We start from the raw sequence: 23,205 nt of genomic DNA on the forward strand, positions 1-23,205 counted from the left end.
ACACATAAAAGGCTTTACTTAATCATATAAAAATGTGGATACCAGCTAGCAAATGACTTCCATCTGGCGTGCTAATTTTAAAGAGACAAAGAGCTACATGTGGAATGACACTGCACAAACATTACAATAAATGGCATAATAGGAAACCATATTGTTTGTGAAATGAAGCTTTCCATTAGGCTGAGCATGTGCACACATTCTGTCCTCTTAAAGGGATCAAGCTACGTTTTAGTGGCCCCATACCACTGCAGGCGTAGGAAAGCTAAGTGCCACTTTACCGTGACCCAGCACTTCTCAGGATGTTTGGCCAGGAAAGGTTAGCAGGTGTTCTGTGGGTCCCAGGGCCAAGTATGTTTGAGAAATGCTGTCCCTGCCCCCCTGGTATATCTATTACTATCCCTCTAAACAGGTTTCCTATAGCCCCACCTGGAGAAGCACTGTTTGGTACCTTTGAAAATTCCATCTAAACACTCCCTTAGCTCACTATGCAAGAATAAAAACTTAAGTATATAAAAAACATACCCAAGTACATTAATACCACGAAACACTATTCAACAATAAAAAGGATTAGGCCGGGCACAGTGGCTCATGCCTGTAATCCTAGCACTCTCTGGGAGGCCGAGGCGGGCGGATTGCTCAACGTCAGGAGTTCAAAACCAGCCTGAGCAAGAGCGAGACCTTGTCTCTACCATAAATAAAAAAGAAATTAATTGGCCAACTAATATACATAGAAAAAATTAGCCGGGCATGGTGGTGCATGCCTGTAGTCCCAGCTACTCGGGAGACTGAGGCAGGAGGATCACTTGAGCCCAGGAGCTTGAGGTTGCTGTGAGCTACGCTGACGCCATGGCACTCACTCTAGCCTAGGCAACAAAGTGAGACTCTGTCTCAAAAAAAAAAAAAAGGATTAAATTACCAATATACGGGACAAATTAAGTGGTCATTATCTCGAGGGAAAAAGCACCAATCTCAAAAGGTTATATATATTGTATGATTCCATCTATATAATAGTCAAAGTGACAAAAATCACAGAGATAACATCTCTATACTATCTTTGTAACTTATTATAAAACAAAAATCATTTCAAAATAAAGTTAACATGAAAGAAGCAAACAATAAACAAACACTCTTGCACATACATGCACATATACACATACCTGAAAAATTAGAAAACAGTCTTGTATAGGAAGAGAATCTGTTTTTGAGCAACCACTGCTGTGTTTCCTGGATCGTGGCTGAAGGCTGGATTTGCTATTAAAGAAAATAAACATAGAAGAAGTCATTAAAACTTCTAAAAATAACCCAACACTGGCATGTTATGAGGAACATTTAAACAAAACACAGACAGCCCCAGAGTTTAAAGTAAAAAACACCCAGGAAGAGCCTAAGTCTAACTACTTGGCGACCCAAATAGTAACTCAAGACCTCATCAGAAATTTAAAAATGTAGGACCCTGAAAGCGTTGATAGTTTTAAGGAAAACATACTTACTTCACCAGAGGCCTGTGAAACTCCATCTCCCTGATGATTTGGTGAAGAAGAATTGCTGGGGAGAAGGAAGGAAAGGGAAGGATGGCTTTTACTATATATTTTTAGTTTTTACTAAATATATGTATGTTTCTACTATATATATAGTAAATATTTTTTTTTTTAGATCAAGACATTGCAAGCTGTTAAACCAGGCAAATTTTAAATAAGGCAATACCATGGGAGAGTGCTATATAAGTTTGCAATAATAATGCAGGCACAGGCTGGGTGCGGTGGCTCACGCCTGTAATCTTGGCACTCTGGGAGGCCAAAGCAGGAGGATTGCTTGAGCTCAGGAGTTCAAAACTAGCTTGAGCAAGAGTAAGACCCTGTCTCTCCTAAAAATAGAAAGAAATTAGCCGGGCGTGGTGGTATGGGCCTGTAGTCCCAGCCACTTGGGAGGCTGATGCAAGAGGATCACTTGAACCCAAGAGTTTGAGGTTACAGTGAGCTACAATGATATCACTGCACTCTACCCAGGGTGACAGAGTGAGACTCTGTCTTAAAAAAAAAAAAAAAAAATTCCAGGCACAACTGGTTTAGGTTGAGAATGTGATGATGAGATTAAGACACAGAAGACTGTCTTAATTTCTTTTTTTTTTTAATTAAAAAAATTTTTTTTTGGAGACAGAGTCTCACTTTGTTGCCCAGGCTAAGTGAGTGCCATGACGTCAGCCTAGCTCTCACAGCAACCTCAAACTCCTGGGCTCAAGTGATCCTCCTGCCTCAGCCTCCTGAGTAGCTGGGACTACAGGCATGCACCACCATGCCCGGCTAATTTTTTTTCCTCTGTATATATTAGTTGGCCAACTAGTTTCTTTCTATTTATAGTAGAGACGGGGTCTTCGCTCTTGCTCAGGCTGGTTTTGAACTCCTGACCTCAAGCAATCCGCCCACCTCAGCCTCCCAGAGTGCTAGGATTACAAGCGTGAGCCACCACGCCCAGCCTTAATTTCTTAATTTGTGCTGCCTTCTTCATCTGTTCTAATAAGAAATTCAAGTTTTATGACACAAAGGGATCCTCCAATTATCTCCAGGAGTGCCCCAGAATGAAGAATACTCATTCATTTTAGTTAGGGGAAAAAAATATGAGAAATCAAATTAAGTAAACAGCTGAAAATAACTGAAAAAACAAAAAACCCCTAAGAAAATCACGAGCTATAAGAAATAACATAATGATCCTAAGCAAAAATATAAAATGATAACCCCTTTAATATAGGGATTTGTTTCTTTGGTCACTCATGTATCACAACACCTAGAACAGTGCCAGGAACACTGAGCTCTCAGCAACTAGTGAGTACATGAATTCACAGCTTATCTTTAAAGCCCTAATCATTTTCTATGATTATTCAGACTGGACTGACTAGGAAACTACTCTTAGTCCTCGTACATGGAAACATGCCAGTCCTCTGGTCTCTCCCCTATGTTTCTAAGAGTATTTTTTTATTGTTAAAACACAATAACCTACATCAAAACAAGCTACCTTGTCAGTTTATCCATCTCCTCAGGGGAAAAGCACATTTTTGGTTTTGTCTTTTCCTGCCCCCCCTCACCAGACCCTGTCCAGCATGACCAGAGCAAAAAAAAGAGAACCTTTTCCTTTGTGATCTTAGCTTTCATAATTTTCCTCCCCAACACGAATCTTCCTAAAAACAGAGAACTTCTGGTCTGATCTACTCTGCGTTAGTTCTTCAGCAAAGCCCCCAGGGGTACCACCACTGCCTCGTAAGGATGCCCCAGAGGCAGTCTCCTGTGCCCATCCCGAGCTCACTGGATTCTCAGTTGCAGTCAAGGCCACATAATAGAATCAACTGAGTCCACCATTCCCATTTCTAAAAGCACAGTAAGTCTTTGGAAATTGAAAGAACTTCCTTTAATTTCAAAGACTCAATTTTTAAAAAATATAGTACATCTTTTGGGAAGAAAAATAAATAGGGCATAAAATAACCTACGGTCGGCATTGAAAAGAAATGTACTTGATAAACGTAATCCTAACATTCAAGCCACAGTTTCACCTTAACAACTTACTATGTCATTCTCTCTTTACCAATGAATCCCATTAATGTTGCCTTTAACCTTGCAAAGAACATATCTTGGCTGTATCTGGAAAATGCCCCCTTTTCCACAATTACCAGAGTGTGAATGTGCGAGGCACAAGGGGCCAGAGCAAAAATGCCTGTCCTCTGACCCTGAGGTACAGGCTCCTTCCCATTACTACACACATCAGATATAGTACCAAAAGAACACGGAAAAGAAGGGAAACAAAGGTTCATGAGCATCAGTTAAGCCTGCAGCACACAATCACTCAAACCAGATACCTGTCTGGGACATTGCAGGTGCTCTGCTGTGGGGAGGTGAAAGCAGGCGCTGGGGAAGGGCTGTTATTCACATAGGCTGTGGGAGCATCAGGCCACGGAGAACACTAAGGACAGAAACAGCAATAAATTAACAATATGCTTTTAAATACATGGAAGAAATATTTTTGTAATTCACTCTCTAGTCTGGCCAAATGCAAGACACCTGACACTTGTATCAGGCAACCTCACAGACACATGTCAAATTTACTTCCGTGTGGCAAGAAAAATTTTACCTGCCGTGTGTGTCTAGACACTGATTAATCTTAGAAAAGACCTGAAGTGATGACAGCAGCAAAAATTTATAAAGGCATTTAAAATATATACTTAAGTATAATTTGCTTTCAAGAACTTTCATCTCCCTCTTTACCAACAGTCTCTATCACTTCCCCAACAGGCACTTCTCAAGGTTTCAGAATAGTGGAGACAAGAAAGGATTCATAGCAACATCTGATGTCACATGGTGACTTAGACGGGTGGCTCCGTCCTACCTAGTGCTCCTTTTGCCCTCTTCCCTAAGGAGCAGCTTCACCAATACCCACTGTTTCCTTGACATCTCTTAAGATTAACAGTCTCCAAGTAAGACTAGACAAGCCCAGCATAAAGACATCAACTGTGAACAGTACTGCCTCTGTCTATCTATGTTTATTTATTTATATTTTCTGGAAGGGTTATGGTGAACTTTATTTTTCAGCCCTAGGCAAAATTCTGTCCAGAGATAGAGCAAAGATACAAAGACACACTGACTATGACAATCAGGAAAGCAGAAAAAGCCAAAGTCAAAAGCACACTGAGTAGGCCAGGGTCATCTCAAATAGAAGTTTTCAAACCTGAGGTAGAGATGGGATCCATTTTACTCCACATATACTCTTTCTAAAACCAATCTGCCTAAGAATGCAGTTTCAGAGGTCCCCTTTCATAGTCATCCTTCTACCATGTTACACAAGAATGGCATCACATCTCACCACAGCCCAAGAGTATAAGACTCTCCCCAAAGCCAAACAAAAGATACTAGGATATATATTAAGAAAGAACATAATTCCAGTAACTAAAAAAGTTTTTTTGTATGTTAAGTGATTTTCAATTCTTTACTTTCAAAATAATTCAGGAAGACTTATGTTGACTCATGTTAACTTAAATAGTCTAAATCAGGGGTCCTCAAACTTTTTAAACAGGGGGCCAGTTCACTGTCCCTCAGACCGTTGGAGAGCTCAGCGCACATTCCACACATGTGCATGTGCACTGTGGGCACGGGACAAGTCGGCTGCTAAGCCGACAAGTCAGGCAGCAGCAGCAAAAATACCCGGTGGGCCAGATAAATGTCCTTGGCGGGCTGCATGTGGCCCTCGGGTCATAGTTTGAGGACGCCTGGAAATTATACAAAAAAAAAAATCGCTAGAATTTTGACAGACGACTTACAGGGAGTTCAAAGACCTGAGTGACACTGCAGAAAGAAAAATTTAAACAGTGTCTGATATCTATTTTAAAAACTAAAAATTATATTCTATTCTGTCTCATCATTCAAGATGCATTTCCAGTAACATTTTTATTTTTAATAATTTATTCATTAAAATTTGTATGATTGTTATTTTGATAAATTGGTGCTAATAATAAGCTTTAAATTTCTTGACTGAGTTAAGAACCTATGGTCACAGGAAATTTAAAAATTAAATTTCAGGCCGGGCGCTGTGGCTCACGCCTGTAATCCTAGCTCTTGGGAGGCCGAGGCGGGCGGATTGCTCAAGGTCAGGAGTTCAAAACCAGCCTGAGCAAGAGCGAGACCCCGTCTCTACTATAAAGAAATTAATTGGCCAACTGATATATATATATAAAAAATTAGCTGGGCATGGTGGCGCATGCCTGTAGTCCCAGCTACTCGGGAGGCTGAGGCAGAAGGATCACTCAAGCCCAGGAGTTTGAGGTTGCCGTGAGCTAGGCTGACGCCACGGCACTCACTCTAGTCTGGACAACAAAGTGAGACTCTGTCTCAAAAAAAAAAAAAAAAAAAAAAAAAAAAAATTAAATTTCAATTTATGTAAGTATGTTATGAAGAAGTAAGTAGGGTGATCATTAAAGATTTTCAGGCATAAAAGTATGTTGGTTTAGGATAAAATTTAAGGGAAGTGGAATAAAAATGTGATGACCAAGAGGGAAAAGCAGAGTAACATTTTGGATTTAACTAAAGAGCTCGATCATAAACTTTTTTTTTTTTTTGAGACAGAGTCTCACTCTGTTGCCCTAGGTAGAGTGCAGTGGTGTCATCATAGCTCATTGCAACCTCAAACACCTAAGCTCAAGCTACCCTCTTGCCTCAGCCTCCCAAGTAGCTGGGACTACTGGCATATACTATCTACTAATATCTACTAATTTTTTTAGAGACACTGGTCTCGCAACTCCTCAACTCAAGCAATACAAGCAATCTTCCCAATCCTCCCACCTCGGCCTCCCAGCGGGCTAGATTACAGGCATGAGCCACCACACCAGGCCTATCATGAACTTTTTAAATGAACAATGATAGGTGTCAAATTGCTAGGCTACTTAGATTCCACAGGATGCACTTCAAGAGTAATGTAATAGTTTTACTTTACAACTACCAATTATATATCCCCTCAAAAATGAGAAAAATGACTGCAGACTTACTGTTTCAACTATCACCAGTCGACTTTCAAAAAAGAAATCTAATCTGGCCAGACAGCTTTGGTAAACTAACTGCATGGCATATCAATTTCACTATAAATGACATTTCATACAACAATACCTGTTCGCCTAAAACTAGGGCGTCGAATTTTTTCTTTCCATTTTACAAAGTATCACCTCCTCAGTTCATGCATTTCAAGGAACCCAAGACTCTGTGAGCTGACAAACAATATAATCATGTAGGGGTGTCACACACTGCCACCTCCACTACCTGAAAGATTTTCCTGCTACATTGTCCCCAGATATAAAGTATTATAACAATGCACAGCATGCACATCTAAATAATGTAAACCTTTTAACATTAAAAATATCAAGTCTCCCCAAATTTGCTTTACCAGCTGTTTAAAGAAATGAAGCCATCACAAAGCTTCAATCAGTATGACAGAGTAAGGTAGAGACACCAAGTTTACTGAAACTCCACAAACATACTCATTTCATTTTTATACATTTAGATTCTTTTAACAGTAGAAAAGTAGTGCTGTTAAAACTAATAGTGCAGTGTCTGCTCCTGAAAACAATCTCTAATTCACAAAGGCTCTAGCAACACCTGGCCTAGACTCGTACAATTATGGTTTTCAGTACATTGTGAACATAGTCCCTCCCCAGGTAGATTAAAAAATGATGACCCCCCCATTTTAGGCTGTAGAAATTGGTGGCCCTGATTTGAGCCAATCAAATAACAGCTTGGAGGCAAAGACCAATACACACACTAAGGGTGTTGTGTAGCATCTCCTGGGAATCAGTAGTAGTGACTGTTCCGTATGGTACCATTTCATAAAGCACCTTTTAGACTTTAACAACAAGTCTGGATATCCCTTATTACTCAAAGCTGACTGTAGCTAGATGAAAACTGTAAGAACTGTTGGCCTTCCTTTATAGGCATTTAAATAAATATGTGAAATGCTTGCAGACTTTCTTTTTTAAGGGATTAATCTTTACACCCTGGTTTTTAAAAACAGGTTTCCAAGATGAGGTCTAACTATCCCAAGATGCATCTTAACTAAACCAAATGCAGCCAGGGTGGCAAGCAACACACTAGGAAGATGTGAAATCCCAGGCCAGTGAACTGCTGACGTTTTGCATACTTTAGACTTGAGTTATGAATCATTAAGAATTTACCAACAACTTTCCCATCTTCAAATTACCTCTGGGCTATAATAGATTTCTTTTATTTATGAATTACCAGAACCCATTTCTTTAGTTAGATGATCTATAACAGTAGGGGAAACATGATTTAAGGTACCAGGATCCCCCTAGAGAAATTTACTAAGAACTAAGAACCATTTGTGGTTCCTCAGGAAAAGAGGATAAAAACAAAATTGGAGGGGCAGGTGTTTTAGGGAAGGAGTATATAGTTGTTTCAACCTTTGATTTGAATCAAAAAAGCCCAGTTAAAGAAAATACAACGTGTGTGCTCTCCATGGTATTAGGATGAGTACATTTTCACTTTCATTTCATAGAGAAGCATTTAAAACATTTTAACTCAATGCTTTAATTTAGAAGTTTCTAGTGATAGTGCTTGTGACAGTGACTTTCAACAAAGGCTATAGTTAATCACGGATATATGCATATAAGAATGAAAAATCTGGTTTTGGCACTTTAATAGTGCAAACACTGCAACAATGGATAGAGTAGCCACTAATACATGACAATTATTTTAAAAAATTTTTTAATGTTCTATGTTTATATTTATTGCAGGTATATAGCTGATCTAAGTTTGCATAATAGCATAATCCTTTGTGGGCTGTTAGATGTAGAGTCATGTCATAAAATAAAGATTTGCTATACTCAACTTGACAAAGCTCATATTCAAAAGCCCCCTGACTGCATGTTGGGGGAAAGAAGTCTAAGTGTACCCAGATGCACTACTTTGGCCTGAAGCATTAAGTCGCAATGCAGGTGCCAAGAAGAAACACTAATGCAGTCAAAGCTTTTTTTCTACTAGTGCTGCCAAACAGGCTTTTAAAAGCACAGACAGACACACATTCTTATACTACATGCAGGGAAATGTGACATAAAGAATTGCACTTGTTAATGTCAAGCTTGCTGCCATCATTTCTCTAAGTGTCCAAAAATTTTCTTATCAAGTATACACATGAGAAAGCAAACCTCTTTTAGTTACACAAAAAATAAGTATTTCACTAAAGAAAGTATTTTCAATTAATTTCAGTACTCTTGAAGGAGGTGTGTGTGTGAAGGGGAGAGAGGGAGAGAAGGAGGAAGGAAGGCGATAGGGAGGAAATACATATCTCTGAGTGTCTTTTTCTCCCTCCAAAACCACCCAATATGGTCAACATTGTTTTTGCTTCGTTTCAAAGTGTTAGATTTAGGAAATTTTCCTCAGTGAGGAACAAACAGAAAGCAGGAAGTCTAAACAAAAGCAAATTAAATCAAGACATGGACATCAAAAACAATTTTGGCTTTACTTTGCAGTGGACATTGGTCCTATATCTAACACTGCACAAGGTTTCTTGCACAATGAAAAGAGAAGCAGAAGTCCCTTACACTGCCTCGCTTTGCCAGAGAATCACCGTAGTCTGCTGGCAAAGTCCGCTTGCTGGACTTTTTCTGCTCATGTTCAACTGCATCTTCAATTATAGGCTCAAGCCTCATCTGGACAAACACCAAAGATTGGGATCAATGTCTTTTCATTATACAAAGAAAGATCTAATACCTGTTTCATGTCTCTGCAGTCCAATTAAACAAATGTATGACTAACAAGATTCAAAGTTAAAGAAAATGCAAAACCCCAGCAGTGAGAAAAATTGGACATTCTAGGCCCCAACTTAATCTCTTGCCAACTTCAAGGTTTTTAAGATCTGTTTCTGAGACTTCATTGGGATTTCAGCATCTTCATTCAAGACCCCACCCAGGAAACTAATCTATCAAATCCCAAAACTTAAATAAAATATTTTCCCCACAAATTTCACAAATGTCACATCAACCTACCACCCAATCTTCCCCAACCCCTTTGGAGCAAAACTCATCTTAGAGATAATGCAAACCTCTGCTTTTCTTCCAGAACCGAATGCTGCTCTACATTACCTCTGTGAGGATTGTGGTATCATATGACGGCTGATACTTTTCTTTTTCATGAGCTGTTCTCTTTTCCATCTTCTCTCGGTCAGTTTTTTGTTTCCTATCTGCACCTTTAGGCTTAAAAACAAAGCATATTATTTCATCCATCATGATACAGACAAACAACTTTACAAGGAAAACTGAGCCCTAATTATTGAAAGCCTGGTTTCCATCTCTTACCTTAAAAACTTTGATTTGGCAGCTAGCTGAGTGTAGATGATCAGTGTATTCCCCATTTTCATTCTGCTTAAAGGTGTCAACCTGGATCCTAAAAGGCACTCCCTTTTCACCTCCGTGCTTCCGTGGAGTAAATTCTGTGCTGATGCAGTGTACCTATAAAACGATTCAGGCTGAAATGGATTCAAAGTGCCTTTCATTGATTATCTTTCTATTTTGTTCCCTGGTATATGTCCCGCCACTACCATAAAATTCAAGATCCCTTAAAATAATTGCACTTATTAGCCAAATTCTCTCTCAACAATTTCCCTAATTGTTTTTGATACTTGGCTTCACTTACACAAATCCAGCTGAGCCCTCTGGACTTTCTAAGACGCCCATTACAGTGCCTCTCCTCTAATCCAAGATTTGCTCTGATCAGGCGTACAACAGTGCAGTAGCTTCCTATGTAAGTCTCCTATCTCCACCCTGACTATATGCTGCTTTCAGACGCAAGGTCCTAAAGCCCTGCTCTATCCACAGCAACCCTTACCTCATCATTTAGAGCTTCTGTTGTTTGTACTTTCCTGCCATTACCCCTGCTCCAGCCAGCCAATGATCATACTGCTATTCCTACACACACCAATTTGTGTTACTTTGCCTGGGGAGCTTCCCACAGTATGGAATGCCCACTATTCGTCCTACCTCTATGCATCTAAACTCTTTGGTCAACCCTTCAAAGACCATTCAGGACCCTGAGGACAATACTCATCTTGCACCACTAAAGCCAACACAGATAAAAGCCTCAGGTACCACAGAGAATTAATAGCAAGACCTTGCTCTGCTACACATTCCCTCTTCTAATGACTCTATGTTAAAAGTGATCTCTGTAATATGATGACATAACCTATGATATAAGGCCAGGTCTTATTATCACTTTCATTTACTACATAACTAGTTACTGTATCAGACAAACACATACAGTATGAGAGAAAATTCAACTAATATGAACCATGTCCCAAGTGATTATTAATCGATGGGGAATAATATCTGGTAGATGACAAAAATGAAAAATACTATTTCCAGTTCACATAAACTATAGCCTACTTAGACTGGTTAGCAATTAAGTGGTTTTCCTTTTCCATATATTACCTCCTCACTAGTTTAAATTCCACCACTTAACAAATTTGGACATACTGGGTATTAGAATTACTGGTTTTTTTTTTTTGAGATGGAGTCTCACTCAGTTGCCTGGGCTAGAATGCCTTGGCGTCAGCCTAGCTCACAGCAACCTCAAACTCCTGGGCTCAAGCAATCCTGCTGCCTCAGCCTCCCAAGTAGCTGGGACTACAGGCATGTGCCACCATGTCCAGCTAATATATATATATACATATACACATATATATGTATATATATATTTTTTTTAGTTGTCCAGCTAATTTCTTTCTATTTTTTTTTTAGTAGAGACAGGGTCTCGCTCTTGCTTAGGGCTGGTCTCAAACTCCTGAGCTGAAACGATCTGTGGGTCTTGGCCTCCCAGAATGCTAGGATTACAGGCATGAGCCACCACGCCTGGCCCCCTTTTTTAATAATAATGATATTATAATGTTTTTAGAAATTCATCTCTTAAGAGGCACATGGCAAGTATTTCTGGATGAAATGACATATCTGGGATTTGCTTTAAAGTATTCCAACAATAACTAAAAACAGGGAAAACTACTAATAACTGCTAAAGCCAGGTGATGGATACATGGAGAATTCATTATTATTCTCTTTGTGAGGGTTTGAAATATTCAGCATTAGAATGTTTTTTACATAATGCTAGAAAGAATTTTAAAACCTCAAACTTTCTTCCATTATGTCCTTTTAAATGGCAGCTTTTGTTCAAAAGAAATACAGCTCACAAAAAATAGACATTTTGATTATTGTGATTACCAGTGGTAGAAATAACATCTAAATAATGCCTTATATATCACGGATGTCTTCATACGTTAGTCTGTAATAGGACAGACTTAGTAAATGAAAACCAATTTAACCGTGTATATTCAAAAAAAGACATTACAAGACAGTCACAAATAAGCATTTAAAGGAAATGATATCATGTGTCAAGAATTCAGTAGAACCATGGCCTTCTAAATGACTAGGTTAGTATGCTTCTAATAATGTAAAAAGCCAAACCTGAATGAAAGCAGATGTGCGTTTTGCAGGGTCCCACAGAAATTCCACCGCATTTAACTGACTTGGATTTGTCCTTGTGTCAATTATTCCCACAGACATTGGAATATCTAGATTTTAAAAAGAAGTTACATAAAAAATGTATCCACTTTAAATAATTAAAGAACTTAATATATTATGTTCTAATGACATAATTATAACGACAATAAACTTTTTCCTTCAATGTTCTCCATGGTCAACTTCTTCAACATTAAAATTCATAGTTTTTCTTACCATGGTTTGTATTTCATGTTATCAAGAATATGATGAATGATGCCAATTGAGAATTAAATGATTTCAAAATCACAGAAATTCCTGGTTCAGGTTAGTTTAGCACCAAAAAACTACTTCACTTTTTAACTGTAAAATAATGTTCAAGGCACACAGGATCCACTAACACCAAAACCTTCTCCACAAAATTAATTAAGTGTGCTGTCAGTGCATTAATGGGCATAGCTAAACAACACCCACAACGCCATGGTCTTTTGACCACTGCCTGTACCTAAATCAAGAAGTCTGTCTCCTGGGCGATTCCACTTCCAACCTTCAAGTTGCTGATGCTCTGTATATTGTAGCCGTCTGTCATGGAATACAACCCTTATGATGCTCTATGGAATAAGGGGGGAGGGGGAATTAGTACTTTTAAACTGCTGTAGCTCAAATGCAGATGCATTTTCACGTCTTATACATTAACCTACAGTGATAGAGCATACAGAGTCTGATTTTATTTTTTTTTATTTATTTTTTTTTTTGAGACAGAGTCTCGCTTTGTTGCCCAGGCTAGAGTGAGTGCCGTGGCGTCAGCCTAGCTCACAGCAACCTCAAACTCCTGGGCTCAAGTAATCCTTCTGCCTCAGCCTCCCAAGTAGCTGGGACTACAGGCATGCGCCACCATGCCCGGCTAATTTTTTATATATATATCAGTTGGCCAATTAATTTCTTTCTATTTATAGTAGAGACGGGGTCTCGCTCTTGCTCAGGCTGGTTTCTGAACTCCTGACCTCGAGCGATCCGCCCGCCTCGGCCTCCCAAGAGCTAGGATTACAGGCGTGAGCCACAGCGCCCGGCCTCAGAGTCTGATTTTAAAATCCCATAAGTGAACCTTTCTGCTCTTAGATCCCTAGATCATGGTAAAATTATTTGATGCAAAGAACTGTAACTCAAAAATACAAAGCACAAATAAAATGGTTACTTACATGTAAGTATATAAAAGAATTTGGTATTGCAATTTGAATTAAGATACATGTCCCTAAAATTATTGAGCCAGAATTACATTTTTATAAAGAAAATGCCAGATGCCACTGGAATTATTAAAATGAAAAGGTAGTATAAACAGAGAAATCCAAGCATGTCAAAAATTTTGTTAACTTAAAATAATAGTTACCAAGTGAGTTTATTTAAAAAGACAGTCATTCTACCAGCCAACTGGCAAAAAAAAAAAAAAAAAAAACCCAAAAACCTGCCTACTACCTCAAAAAGAGAGCCTAAATGCAAAATTCATTCTCAGCTATTATAATATTTAATTTGCAAGTGAGATTACCTGAGGCAAGCAATGAAAAAAATATATATCACAGATAAATTTTACTCAAATACTCAAATTCCTAACAAAGACTTTACTCCACAAAATCTAGGCCAATCCCTGCTTTCCACCCATGCCTTCTTCACCTCCCATAGGTTTGGAGTGTCACCTACTGTTTCATTCCAGGAACAGAATAACAGGTCATTAAAATGCACTCAGACACCAGATTTGCAGTAATTAATGTTTCTGACACATTTATAAATAACTTTCTGAGATTATGATGCAATAATTTAACTATATTTTCATTGAGTCTCTGCTGGTTTGAACAGAAATCATGTTAGCAATATATAAAAAACAACACTCCTTATATGCTATCCAAAACATAGCTGACAAATATTTTGAAAGAAACCATTTAAAAGTAGCAATTATTTTCTTTCAGATACTTTTAAAAAGAGGCTAAATCAGTAGTTAGGATTAATGTGGGAAAAGTCTGCAGGGCTCAGTGGCTGCTTTGGTCCATATCTATCCTCCCCACTTTCACCCACATTTATAGGGCCTGCCCAAGTAATTAACCAGCACCCACTTTACACCACCACCTGCCAGCAGCAAAGCCCTGAGTGATGGCACATGGGCTAGCGGTGGCCCCGAAGACACCAATGCCAGTAGGCTAGCCAGCTGATCTCTTAGAAGCAAGTGCAGCATGAAAATATCACAATTCTGATTGTTCCACATCAGTAAGAACCAGACTGAATATATATATATTAAGGCTGGGTGTGGTTGCTCATGCCTGCAATCCTAGCACCATGGGAGGCCAAGGTGGGCAGATCGCTCAAGGTCAGGAGTTCGAAACCAGCCTGAGCAAGAAGAGCGAGACCCCGTCTCTACTAAAAATAGAAACAAATTAATTGGTCAACCCAAAATATATAGAAAAAAATTAGCTGGGCATGGTGGTGCATGCCTGTAGTCCCAGCTACTCAGAAGGCTGAGGCAGTAGGATTGCTTGCGCCCAAGACTTTGAGGTTGCTATGAGTTAGGTTGATGCCACGGCACTCTAGCCCGGGCAACAGAGTGAGACACTGACTCAAAAACAAAAACAAAACAAACAAACAAACAAAATACATATATTGAGATGGAAAAAATATTAGAATATAGATGTTAGACTTAAGAGTTTTTTACTAAGCCCCATTCTAGAAGGTCAGACTAAGACAGTACAGAAAGGAAGATGAAAGGAGGACCAAAGTTTAAGAAATTGCTGGATATAAAAGAAAACACCTAGTGTTTTAGCATTCATCTAGCATTTTCTGGTTTATGGCACACACAAAAAAGAAAAACAAGAAAACCTGTCAAACAAAACCAGAAGGGAGAGGCCGGGCGTGGTGGCTCATGCCTGTAATCCTAGCTCTCTGGGAGGCCGAGGCAGGTGGATTGCTCGAGGTCAGGAGTTCGAAACCAGCCTGAGCAAGAGCGAGACCCCATCTCTACTATAAATAGAAAGAAGTTAATTGGCTAACTAATATATATATATATATATATATATATATATATATATATATATATATATATATATAAAATTAGCCGGGCATGGTGGCACATGCCTGTAGTCCCAGCTACTTGGGAGGCTGAGGCAGAAGGACTGCTTGAGCCAGGAGATTGAGGTTGCTGTGAGCTAGGCTGACGCCATGGCACTCACTCTAGCCTAGGCAACAAAGCGAGACTCTGTCTAAAAAAAAAAAAAAAAACCAGAAGGGAGAAAATCATTATCTGGACGTTCTGACTAAAATAACACTAATTACATCTTCAGAACTAGCAACTGATGAAGGGGCCCTAACAATAAGACAAAAATTGAACATGTAGAGAAAGAAAACACTTCATTAAATATGTTCAGCACATTCAATTCCAAAGCACCTTTGATAACCCATCATTTGATCCCAAAGATTCCCCTCAAAATTAAAGTAGTACAGTTGAAGATCATAGGGCCAATAAATAAAACTCTAGAAAGTTGCAGTATATTTTATGGATCCTCTAGCTGAAGGAGGATGTGATTCCCAAGAAATTCATCCTGTAGTCCTTGGCAGTAGTTCTGAATCTCAGGTAAATTCACATATACATCCAGGTATAACTGGATGTATTCTGGCACATCCACAAAAAAATCACATGTGGCTTATCAATTGGAAGATGAACCTGATGTAAAACCTTTTAAAAATTAACCCTTTTTAATTAGTGGGCTAAATGTCTAGGGACATTGATGCTTTTCAAATAAGTAAGCTTTTCGAGGCAGAACAGTGTCATGTCAGCAAAACATTCACTGTGCACTTATAACTAATGATTTCTATCAATAGTTCATTATCACATGATGAAGTGTCATTTTTGCCTTAATTTCTATACTTGTATTAATTTTGTGTATTAAACGTTTTCACAGCTTATAATTTAGAAGTAAATCCAAGGAAGTTGAACTTAAAGCAGTCATGTGACAACTTAATTGATTAACCCTGCCATTGTTAAATTAATCTGACACGTATTTTAACTAGTTTGCCAGAAGTATTTTAAACATTAAAGCTCACCTATCAGACTAGTTATTTCTAAATCACACCACTTCATCAGGGAACTGCCCCTCAAAGCCAGCTAGTCTTCACTGATAAATGACAACTGACAACGGCTTCAGAATTTATGTTCTTCAATATTTTGATGTAAACTTTTTTTTTTTTTTGAGACAGAGTCTTGCTATGCCACCTGGGCTAGAGTGTCATGGCATCAGCATAGTTCACAGCAATCTCAAACTCCTGGGCTCAAGCAATCCTCCTGCCTCAGCCTCCCAAGTAGCTGAGACTACAGGCACACACCACCACGCTCAGCTAATTTTTTCTATTTTTAGTAAAAACAGGGTCTCACTCTTGCACAGGCAGGTCTTGAACTCCTGATCTCAAGCTATCCTCTGACCTCAGCCTCCTAGAGTGCTAGAATTACAGGCATGAGCCACCTCGCCTGGCCTGATGTAAACTTAACTTTGGCATTTGGTCTAGATGTCAAAGTTTGTTATGATTTCCTCAGAACACTAAACAGTCATAAATGAAAAACTGAGTTAAAATTATAAATTAGTAAATTCTATAATCTAGCACACAGACATACAAAAGCACAAGGAGGAATAGATAAAACAAGATTGGCAAATTGTTGATAACTGTTGAAGCTGGTAGGAGAACTTATCATGAGAACTCATGATATATACAAATGTATTTATTATATACCACCGCATGATAGATATATGTGGATTCATTGTACTATTCTACTTTTGGGGGGATGCTTAAATTTTACAGTAAGAAAAGGTTAAAAAATTGCTCTAACATTTTGGATCCAATTTTGAAGACTTTTAATACAGAGCCTACCAAACCCTATTCAATTTTATTACAAAATCTATAATTAAAACAATGTTCAAGCCTTTCACAGTGATACACTGTTTTAAAAATCAGCATCTTACACTCATCAAATGCAATTTTCACAGTGAAAGAAGAGTATACCTACATCTCCCCTGGAAAAAAAATATCACTAGGTTGAATTTTAACCAGGTATGGTATAATTGGCAGATTTGCCCAAAGGTTACCTTGAAAGCAACAAGCCAGCTGGGGCCAGAGGATGCAGAAAGAATTCCCAACATTTCTAAGCTTCCTAGACACTGGAACCTGAGAGTTGTTCGTTTAGCTCCTTAATCATACCATGAATACTTTTCATTAGAGTCAAGCAGAGAATAGCCAATCCAAGTAGGGCTTGTTTGCTGTGAACAATGCTGATAACTTTCTTAAACAGTGGGTCCAATCAGTATTTGCTACAGGCCAGAATACCAACATAAGGGGAAAAAAACCAGACAATCTGACTCACCCTCTATGGGAATAAAAACCCCACTGATTGGGCATAAATAAGACAGACCCAAAGTTCAGAGAGTAACTATGGGAATGGACATTCCCTTCTGTTCCAAGTGTCATAAGCCCCAGGTGTCAGAAGAGGAAATCTGGGAGCTCACTCTAGGTTGGCAAGGCAATGATTCAGCAAGGATCAGATCCCCTATCTTTTCTCTCATATGAAGGGAAAGAGCCAAGCTCAATCTCCTATAGGTTTTCACTCCTGCTCTCAGGAGTGAAAGGAGTATTAAAATACACCAGTGGATCTCATCTCAGGCCTCTAGATACTGGGCTGCTGGCTTTCCCAAATAAACTGAATTAAAATTGCCCAAATCCAAGGCTGCCTTTCCCATGCTCACCCACTAAAAAGGCAGAACTACAGAGAGGAGGGCCTTTCCAATGGACTGCCTCTCCATATTGAGGGGCCTGACATGCCACTCTATGGGAAAACAGAAGGGGCAGGAGAATTCATACCTGCCTATCTCTTGCTAACACATAGTTAGCTACATGAGGTTTTGCCTTTCCCCAATTAAGCTTCTCTCCTAAACCTTTCCTTGTAATGCTGTGGAAATTTCCAATTCAATAGATCAGTAAAATAAAAAGATAAAAAAAAAAAAGAACAAAAAAATTAAAAAAAAAAAAAAGAAAGAAAGAAACAAAAAAATGCTGTGGAATTTATAATAAGCCGTGGTTCATGACAGGTAGAGGCTGGAAGGACCCACCTTGCATGACACTGGAGGGGGCAGGGATGATTCTGAAGATAAATCCTAAAAGGAACAGGTTGGCCAGACAATGGCTACGCCTCCTATACCTGGGATGACTGACTTCTTCATTCAGATACACCAACAGGGTGAACAGAGATTTCAAATTTTATTTAATGAAATTTTAAGAGGTGAAATAAAAGGATTTTTTTTAAGTTTTGTATTAACATTTACATTCTCCCCCATATTATCTTTTAAAGAGTAGCTTACAAATTTTTGTTGTGGTGGCTTGTTCCCCCATAATTGCAACTAACTTTTCTATTGCTCCTTGGTTTCCAAGGTCTTTCACATTTACTTCCCCCAATAATTGCTATAATTCCCATTTTACAGAACAGTAAACAAAATATAGCTCAAAACGTTGAAAGTTTTAATATAGTTATTCCTTCTTAAAGTGAAATTAATTTTTTTAAAAAAAGACTGCTACTTTATTCAATCAATGAAATATCTGTTGGTAATTAAATGGACTGTCCTTACCTTTACCAATTTTCCACTAATCTCTGGCATATCTCCCATTTTCCGATTATCCAGCATCCGAATTTCATAAGACTGACCTATTTAAAGAAATTGTGTATCAAAAACAATCCATATAAAGAACATCAATGTTTACCATAATTTAACTGTCTTTCTCAGAACATACAATTACCCAATGTTAATTTGTTAATTTGCTAGAAAAGGTTAAAATAAGGTTGATCTTTCTCTTCCTTACAAATCATACCATCCTTTCCTTCTTACACTATTACAGAAGACTGAAGAGATTATCAATTTATTTCCTTCTACCACTCTCTTACACTAAATTTTTTATTATGCATGCATGCTTTATCTGAGACTAATTTTTATAACAGCTTTTCTGAGATATAACTTACATACCATAAAAGTCACCCTTTTAAAATGTGTAATTTATTGGTTTTTAGTACATTCAGAGTTGTGCAACCATCACCATTGCCAATTTTAGAGCATTTTTATCATCCTAAAAAGAAACTCAATGCCTGTTAAGCAGTCTTTTCCCATTTTCCACTCCACCCCCATCTCACTCAAGACAACCCCTTGCAACCACTTATCTGCTTTCTGTCTCTAGGGATTTGCCTACTCTGGACACTTTATATAATCACACAATGTGTGTTTTTTGGTAACTGGCTTCTATTACTTAGCATAATGTTTTCAGGGTTCACCCATGTTGTAGCATGTACCCAGTACTATACACCTCTTTAGTGTCAAATATTATTCCACTGCATGAATATACTAATTTTTTTATCCATTAATCAGCTGATGGACATTTGAGTTGTTTCCATTTAAAAAACCACAGATATTCACACATCAATCTAGAGAATTAGGAAACTAAGCTGCTATAAAAAATTAATCATGGGCCGGGCGCTGTGGCTCATGCCTGTAATCCTAGCTATCTGGGAGAGGCCGAGGTGGGCGGATTGCTCAAGGTCAGGAGTTCAAAACCAGCCTGAGCAAGAGCGAGACCCCGTCTCTACTATAAATAGAAAGAAATTAATTGGCCAACTGATATATATATATATAAAAAATTAGCCGGGCATGGTGGCACATGCCTGTAGTCCCAGCTACTCGGGAGGCTGAGGCAGAAGGATCGCTGGAGCCCAGGAGTTTGAGGTTGCTGTGAGCTAGGCTGACGCCACGGCACTCACTCTAGCCTGGACAACAAAGCGAGACTCTGTCTCAAAAAAAAAAAAAAAATTAATCATGTACTCCAAAATATCACTAATGTACTCCAAATCCTCAGAAATAATTTCTGGATTATCTGTTACTAAACAATAAAAATGACAGTACAATTTGGCATGCAGAAAATCAGTAAAAATTAAAGAATGCTTCTAGGACTGGGCATGGTGGCTGATGCCTATAATCCTAACACTCTAGGAGGCTGAGGTAGGTGGATCACTCAAGGTCAGGAGTTCAAAACCAGCCTGAGCAAGAGTGAGACCCTCTAGTAAAAATAGAAAGAAATTAATTGGCCAACTAAAAATATATAGAAAAAATTAGTCAAGCATGGTGGCACATGCCTGTAGACCCAGCTACTCGGGAGGCTGAGGCAGGAGGATCACTTAAACCCAGGAGTTTGAGGTTGCTGTGAGCTAGGCTGACACCACGGCAAAAAAAAAAAAAAAAAAAAAAAAAAAAGAATGCTTCTAGGACCACATGAAGTTGAGACTATAACTACCAATATCTTCTCTATACTCCCATGAGGCTGACAGAAAAACACACAGAGTGGTAGACTATAGGGTCAAAATTCAACAAAGGGTTATCGAAATATAACTATATCACTCCAAAGCTAGTAAAGAAAAACAACTATATAGAATATGTCACCAAGGAATATTCCTTAAATTCATTCAACAGATTGAGAGAGGTAAACACTAAAAAAACACCTTTATGGCAAGAGACATTTTTAAAAAGTTAAACCAAGACACAGAATCAAAGAAGATATTTGCAGTAAACTTAACAATAGATTCAGAAAATTCAGAAAATAATTTTCAAAATAAAGATATATATAGTTTTGAAAAATAAAAATACACCATTATATATATTGAACTACCAGACTATATACTACCACCCAACCTCACAAGAATTTAGAAAATAAACAAAATGTTTGTGCTAATTATCAGGTCAACAAAGACTATTTAATTAATTGAAAATCAAGTGGTTATGGGTGGGGAAGAATTAAGCTCATATATTGTGGAAAAAAGAAACTGATTAAGTCTTTCTAAAAGGCAAGGCTGCACCTGTCAACAAGTTAAATACTGTACCCTTTGACTCAGGAATTCTACTTGGTCAAGACAAACAAAAAAATGTAGGAGGGGAAATATTTGTAACTTACATTACACAAAAAGGGCTAATCTTCCTACCACAGAGTATAAAGAGCTCCTACAAAATAGCCAACAAATGTTCATTCAATATCCCTAGAGGAAAAACCGAGCAAATGAAATGAACATGTGTGTTATCAAAAGCAGGAAATGCCAACAGGTCTTCAACATAATATAATAAAAGACACTCAACCTCCATTGGAGAAATACAAATTAAAACCACAGTGAATCATTTTTGACCTATCAGATTAGCATAAATCCCTCAGCAGTGGTCTGCTGTATTAGATGTAAAGTATGAGCGAGAGGAGGATCACTCCTGATTTTTGGTTAAGGAACTGAAGAACAGTTGCTATTTCCTGACATGGTGAAGATGAGCAAGTAGACTTAAAAGAGAAAACCAAGAGTTCAACTGAATATATAAAGTCTGAAGGTACCTATAGCACACCCAAGTTGATAATCAAGTTGATTTATAAATCTGGAGCTACAAAGAAGAGATCTGGTTAAAGACATTAACGGGACTTTTCAGGGTACAGTTATAAGGCAGAGCCATTTAAAGACAGGATCACCTAAGGAGTATAAAGAGAAGAGGGCCAAAGCACTTCCCTGGCATGATGGGAGTAACCCAGAGAAAAGCAGCCAGTGAAGTGTGAGATGGGCAGAGTACACAGTATCCTGGGGCCCTTTGATTTGGCTGCCAAGGAGGGAGAGAAAACTTGTCTCACTGGGATTATTTTGTGATTCTCAGAAATTCAAAATCCTCAGAATGGAAAAAAATCAAAGGAAGAAATCTCAATTCTCCCATTTTACGTATTATTTTTCCTGGTCAATCTAAGGAGAAAACGGTCTATGCTCAATACAAAGTTCAATCTATTTCTTCGAATAGGTCTCAAGACTCACTGCTCTCGTATTAAAGCACGCTAAATTTTTATTCTTCTAAAATCAAAAGTAGGTATATTTAAAAGGCTCTGTAACACCTGTTACACTACAAGTGGCTTCCCTTTTGGAAACTACATGTTCTTCAATGATGATATCCATTGTGTGAATGAAACTGATTTTACAGATTTAATTTCTCCTTCTGTTTGTCCTCATCCATAATTCTTTTAATAACACAGCTTCCTGAAATATCAGTCTCGGTTCTAACTGAAAGATAAAGAAGGTTCCACTATTAATGAAGTATTAGGTTAACATATTCAAAGAGAGATGCTAGTTCTATTTTTAGCTTTATCTTTTGAATTTACCTTTCATGTTTTGGTTTTCTTGCTCTTTTTTTGGCTGAGAAACTCCTAAGTACTGTCAGAGTTGAAAAATGTAACTGTTGTGAGTTCATGTGCCCAAGCACTTTTGAATATACAGACTTTTAAGTCTAGCTTTATCAGATGGACTCCAGAGCAAGAGGTAGCCCAAAATCAACCCTGCTTTGCAAATTTCAAAGCTTCAGAAACCTTATTTCGGAGGTCCTGCCATAGAACTTTAATCTAGTAACAAGAACCAAAGCTAGTAAGAAGGAAATATACTACAGCATAAAATGAAATTTACCCATTTTTTTCTGAAAGTTATAGCATTTAACAAATCCTTAATCCAATAAACATGCTGTTTTCTAGGGCCTAAGACCTGTTTGCAAAGTAGCTAATATTGGTTAATTAACATCCTTAGCAGAGTACTCTCCAAGAAAAATTCAGCCTCCCAATGAAAAGGTATTTGGGGAAAAGCTAAGAGAAAAGGTTCTTTTTACTTAGAGTTAGGTGCTGACCCAGCAGGAGCAATGAGCCAACCTGGCATACAGCAAGGAGTTAAGATCAGAAGTCTCACTCACATCATGAGGTGTGGACGCATCAAAGACTCAGCCTCAGCTTAAGACAAGGGGCAGCCTATTCCAGCAAGATCCTGCTCAAAGGGAGTGCCAGCTGCATGTACTATACCCTCTAGTGGATCCGTGTTGGGACTACAATTTTTACTCCACAAACTCAGAAACTTAACTCTTCCTACAGACAGCTACTCAGGCATAATCATGCAAACACAAATATAATTTTTAAATTCTGTACTTCTATGCTTCAAAAATGACACTCTAAGACATCAAAACAGCTAGATAAACTTAGAACAAGCACAGGTGGTGCGTGCCTGAGTCCTAGCTATTCAAGAGGTTGAGGAGAGAGGATCCCTTGAGCCCAGTAGTTCAAGACTAGAATAG

General features: G+C 38.3%; 1 protein-coding gene across 5 annotated transcripts in view; it reads right to left on the bottom strand.

Annotated features, from left to right (window-relative positions):
- The window catches only part of UBP1 (upstream binding protein 1), a 55,476-nt gene that overhangs the window by 10,696 nt on the left and 21,575 nt on the right, over positions 1–23,205 (bottom strand). For 4 of the 5 annotated variants that reach the window (XR_012920644.1, XM_076006036.1, XM_076006031.1 and 1 more), the window contains 9 exons: positions 18,670–18,746; positions 12,528–12,633; positions 11,990–12,096; positions 9,836–9,988; positions 9,623–9,733; positions 9,083–9,190; positions 3,845–3,948; positions 1,491–1,545; positions 1,158–1,251 (listed from right to left, as the gene is read on the bottom strand). Coding sequence is in view for 4 of the 5 variants with exons in the window: in XM_076006036.1 (XP_075862151.1) it covers positions 1,158–1,251; positions 1,491–1,545; positions 3,845–3,948; positions 9,083–9,190; positions 9,623–9,733; positions 9,836–9,988; positions 11,990–12,096; positions 12,528–12,633; positions 18,670–18,746 (915 nt within the window). In the remaining variant the exon portion in view is untranslated. The remainder of the gene's footprint in view (positions 1–1,157; positions 1,252–1,490; positions 1,546–3,844; positions 3,949–9,082; positions 9,191–9,622; positions 9,734–9,835; positions 9,989–11,989; positions 12,097–12,527; positions 12,634–18,669; positions 18,747–23,205) is intronic. The other variant, XM_076006044.1, reaches the window with a different exon arrangement.

Source organism: Microcebus murinus, chromosome 1, assembly GCF_040939455.1.
Source record: "Microcebus murinus isolate Inina chromosome 1, M.murinus_Inina_mat1.0, whole genome shotgun sequence".
Classification (NCBI taxonomy): Eukaryota; Metazoa; Chordata; class Mammalia; order Primates; family Cheirogaleidae; genus Microcebus; species Microcebus murinus.